This window comes from Microtus ochrogaster, unplaced genomic scaffold (assembly GCF_000317375.1).
Source record: "Microtus ochrogaster isolate Prairie Vole_2 unplaced genomic scaffold, MicOch1.0 UNK35, whole genome shotgun sequence".
Taxonomy (NCBI): Eukaryota; Metazoa; Chordata; class Mammalia; order Rodentia; family Cricetidae; genus Microtus; species Microtus ochrogaster.
In genome coordinates this window covers 32151-37198 of record NW_004949133.1, presented here as the reverse complement: position 1 = coordinate 37198, position 5048 = coordinate 32151, and the positions used below count along the sequence as shown (strand labels likewise).

Sequence of the window (5048 nt, the reverse complement as noted above, 5' to 3'; positions counted from 1 at the left end):
TGGTGTTAGTTTGCACAGCTGTGTGGGTACGTGTGTATGGTGTTAGTTTGCACAGCTGTGTGGGTACGTGTGTGTGGTAGTCACACCATGTCCAGAGGACAGCATTTCACAGTACCTCTCCCCTCCTGCTCTTTCTGAGACGTCCCCTGACCTTTGGCAGGGCTTGGGGGCTGAGAAAGGCGTCCCACTTAGGGCTAAGCACCATCTGATCAGCGCTTTGTGTGTCAGCATTTGACAGGCACACACACACACACACACACAAAATCATAAGTGTGTATTTAGTAGAATATTTCTTCAGCTAAAACGTTTTGGTGTTTTCTTGAGTGAAACTGACATATCTTTTCCATCTTAATTCATTGTTTCCCATGTTTAGTTCATTTTATTTCCTGTGTTTTTATGTCTTTGATGAAATTATGTTATTTATCCAAGTTTCTCGTTTCATACAATTGGTTAATTAAATATTGGTCAAGTTGTCATAAAAACTCAAGTGAGCCAGGTATGGTGATGCACACCTTTAATCCCAGCACTTGGGAGGCAGAGGCAGGTGGCCCGCCTGGCCTACAAAGAGAGTTCCAGAACAGCTATAGCCCTTACACAGAGAAACCGTGTCTTGAAAAACAAACAAAGAAGAAAGCACTGAAGTAAATTTTTGTCTTCCATCTGGGGAATCTAGGAATCGGACTGTAACAATGCGTCACTTGATAATCAAGGCAGTGAGAACTCCAAGCAACAGTCGCCTCCCTTTTCAAAGAAGGACGCACTTGTAAGGAACAAGGTAAAACAGTTAGAATTATGTTTTTTTATTTTCAGAGGCAGTGTGTAATTATTGCCAGAAAATGAGAAATATACACACAAAACATTAAAAATTAAAATACCAGTATTCTGCTTTTTTAAAAAATGCTCTCTTTCAAACTTCTTTAGATACTATTTGTGCTCAGCTGTGGATGCTTAACATGTTAGTTGGAACCTCTTTTCTCTGTTTCTGAAAGATCTTTTTCCATGTACATAGTAATAAGTATTTCTACATATATTACATAACCCAGTTTATAACTGTTTACCCTAATTAATTTGTTTTTAATTAATTTGTGAGAATGAAGTCCGTGGTGATTGACTATTCCTAGTGTGAGAATGGTTTGCTGTGTATTGCCAAAATACCTGTTGGTCCCACCAGTTGAGAAGAAGACCACGTCCACAATTTCAGGCCAAACTTGAAGCAAACTTTAGTTAAATACTGGCTAAGCAGATGGGCCGTGGCCATGTCCATCTCTGGATCTCCAGAAGACGGTCCAGAATCAAATTTTGCAAGGCCTTAAAAGGGAAAACCCATAATTCATTTCCCATCAGAGAGTATGCATACCTGACGTCTTTCCTACGTACTACCTCCCTTCAAGCATGTCTGGTGCAGGCGGGTCAAACAAACTTGTCCAGGGAGTGAAAACAAACAGTCCCTTGTTATCTCCCTTAAACAGTGGCCTCCAGCATTGCAGGAACTGTCTGTCCTTGGCAGGGGCTTGCAGAGCAGAGGCATTTTTGTTTCGTGGATCTCTTAGGCATATAATTAAAACTTGAAATGTATGTTTGGTTCTCACATACTAAACACTGTGGACCCAGGCAGAGCTCTGGGTTCTTTTGCTTAATTTTTTGACTTTTATGTACACTCTGCCAGATTAATCAGCTTTAAACATTTATTCACACACCTCCCTCTCTATCCTAAGAACCAGTTACTGTGCTCACAAAAAAAAAAAAAAAATCTGCCCTTAAAGGCTGGATATGGTGGCCCAAGCATTTGGGAGGCAGAGGCAGGCAAGAGAAGCTCTGTGAATTCCAGGACAGCCAGGACTATAGGGAGAGACCTTGTCTCAAACAAGAGGAAAAAAAAAATCAGCTCTTGAGTAGAAACAAAATTATCAAGAGATTTAAATTGGTTATGTATGCTGCCTTCACACAGTAGAGCATCATCAAAATACAATTCAATTTCATGTTGGAATGCAGGAATCGCCAAGATGTATCATTACATGAACTCAAAGAAGACAAAATAATGCCTCACGCTTTTCTGTGTGTGTAGCTTAGTGGCTGCACTGAACCCAGCAGCCCTTCTTGAATGAGGTGAAGAAGGAGGGAGTAAGACTCGCTTTTTAACTTAAGCTTTATGCCAGGCATGTGTTGCCTGTTGCATGACTATAGTAGACCTTCCTATAGTAGACTTCAGAAGTCTGTATTGCATGTGGAGTCTTTTCCTATTCTGCTATATAAAGAACACTTAGGGTCTTTTAGAACAGAAGGTTACAACTGGCATTTGGGGAGACCTACTCTTATCTCTAACAAGGAAAATAACAACAATTCTAAATTCTAATTTCTCTCCAGGTTCCTGGGCTGTGTAGGGCTAGTTCTGTGGACTGTCTTTCTACCACCAAGATCAAGCCCCTGGTGCCAGCCCGAGTCAGTGGCCTGAGCAAGAAGCCAGGAAGCATCCAGAAGAGAAAACACCGCGATGCGGAGAACAAGCCAGGGCTGCAGATAAAGATCAACGAGCTCTGGAAAAACTTCGGGTTTAAAAAGTGAGTGAGCGTGAGCGTCCTGGCTCCGCCTCTGAAGCAGGACAGAGCGCTGTCTTCTGTAGCCCACGCCCCAGCTCTTTGTGCTTTCAGGGGACTCAGTTTCTGTTGCTCACCTTCAGCTCTCAGTCCAGCTGGAGGCTGCTTTTCCAGACCAGAAGCTCCTTTGCTTCCCATTGCTCGGGGCTGGCATTAGAATAGTGGCAGCGGGAGCTGTGTTGGTTGGCTCAGTGCTCACAGATGTGACCACACAGACCAGTGTTCTAGGGACATGACTGGACGGTGTTGGGAACGCTAAGGAAGCTTCCTATGAGACTGCCACAGAGTGAATTAAGCAGCGGCTGCCAAGTCTCCTTTATTTCGCTGTGTCTCCACTCCTGCCAACTCTACCATAGGACGCTTGGTCCCTAGAGAAGTACAAGGAACTCAACTGTGCACTGGTGCCTCTCTGGCTGACACTGACATCCAGCACAGGGAAGTGCTGTGGTTAAAGTGTGCCTATGGAGGGGGTCTATGTGCTATAGACTGTGCCTGTTACATACTCTGCAGATCTGAAGAAGCCCTAGGGAGGGCTTCGTTTAGAGCACCTGCTGCAGAAACCTGGCACTAGAGAAATTCCCAGGAAGCCACAAGGATGACCCCACTAAGCAATAGAGGAGAGGAGGCCCGAACTGGCCTTGCCCTATAGTAAGACTGATGAATATCTTAAATGTCACCATAGAACCTTCATCCAGCAACTGATGGAAACAGGGGCAGAGACCCAGAGTGGAGCACTGGGCTGAGCTCCCAAAATCTAGTTGAAGAGTGGGAGAAGTGAGAATATGAGCAAAGAGGTCAAGACCATGATGGGGACACCCACTGAAACAGCTTACTTGATCTAATGGGAGCTCAGCAACTCCAGCTAGACAGGGAAGGAACCAGCATAGGACCAAACTAGGCCCTCTGAATGTGGGTGACAGTTGTTTGGCTGGGGTAGACTAAGGGCCAGGATTTATCCCTACTGCTTGTACTGGCCTTTTGGGAACCCATTCTCTTAGGATGGATTCCTTGCTTAGCCTAGATATAGTAGGGAAGGCCTTGGTCCTTCCTTAAAGCAATGTGTCTTACCCTCTCTGAGGAGTAGATGGGGGGTGGGATACGGGGGGGAAAGTGGATGGTATGGGAGGAGGGGAGGGAGTGGGAACTGGGATTGGCGTGCAGATTTTTAGTTTTCATCAGGAACTCACAACTGCCTATAACTAACCAGCTTTGGGGCAGGAGAGTATATCCTTTCTAGCCTCTGTGGGCTGCTGCTCTCACGTGCATAGACACATACATATAATTAAAAATAAAATAAATCTTCAACTGAAACTTTTAACATTAAATAAACTTAAAAGAGCAGTTCAGATAGCTCACCTCCAAGCCTGCAGATCTGAGTTGTGTGTCCGCCCCCCTGCACGCCAGGGTACATATAGTGGAAAGAGAAAATCAACTCTGACCTCTACACGCACCCCATGGTGCAGACGTCATATGAATGTTAAGAGGGTGCCAGCAGCTTTAGATTTGTGGAAAGTTCATCATTCTGGGGCTGTGGATCTATCTGGCTGAGTGGTTGAGAACACTTGTTCTGTGAGCATGGGGACCAAAGTCTGGATCCCCAGGATACACCTAAAAATCCAGGCTTGTCTCCCTGACCTATATAGCCCAGCCATTGGAGCTGGAGACAGGCAGATCCTGAGAGCCTAGCCTAAACACCTGAGCTTGGTTCAGCAAGACGTCAGGCTGTCCTCAAACTTACAGAAGTCCACCTGCCTCTGCCTTCCAAATGCTGGGGTTAAAGGAGTGCACCACCATGCCCATCTTAAATAGCTTCCCATTCTTCTTTTTCTGGTTTGGATCCTTATGTCTTACTGTGTAGCTCTAGCTGCCCTGGAAGTCACTATGTAGACCGGGCTAGCCTCAGCTCACGGAGAACCTCCTGCCTCCACCACTCCCGGCCATCAGATGCATGCACTCTGTGGCTGTTTGCCTGTTTTCGCCACCCTTGGTGGAGGTGTCTGGAACAGAGGGCAGAGGGTACTGCTGGCTGCATGTGACCTGGTGTCTGCACCCACATTGACTTGCTGGCAGCTTGTACAGGATTCTGCTTTGACATTTATTGGTACAAACGTCAACACGGGGAGTCCAAATATTATGAAAATATAATCTGGTCTTACAAAGCTCCTGAGAGAAGCATCTTTCATGGGAATTCTCCACCAACCCTCATCTCCAGGGCGCATGGGACTTTCAGAGCCCGTGTTAGAAGAAACCAAAGTTATAATAGGTTTTTTATGTTGTTTTGTTTGTTTTGGGTTTGGGTGTTCTTTTTTGAGACAGGGTTTCTCTGTAACTTTGGAGCCTGTCATGGAACTCACTCTGTAGACCAGGTTTGCCTGGAACTCTCTGCCTCCCAAGTGCTGGGATTAAAGGCGTGCACCACTGGCACCTGGCGGTTTATGATAGTGTTCTTTTTTT

General features: G+C 45.5%; 1 protein-coding gene across 1 annotated transcript in view; it reads left to right on the top strand.

The window, feature by feature from the left end:
• The window catches only part of Exo1 (exonuclease 1), a 23377-nt gene that overhangs the window by 17165 nt on the left and 1164 nt on the right, over positions 1-5048 (top strand). Inside the window, exons 13-14 of the mRNA XM_005368523.2 lie at positions 674-775; positions 2365-2558. Coding sequence (XP_005368580.1) covers positions 674-775; positions 2365-2558 — 296 coding nt within the window. The remainder of the gene's footprint in view (positions 1-673; positions 776-2364; positions 2559-5048) is intronic.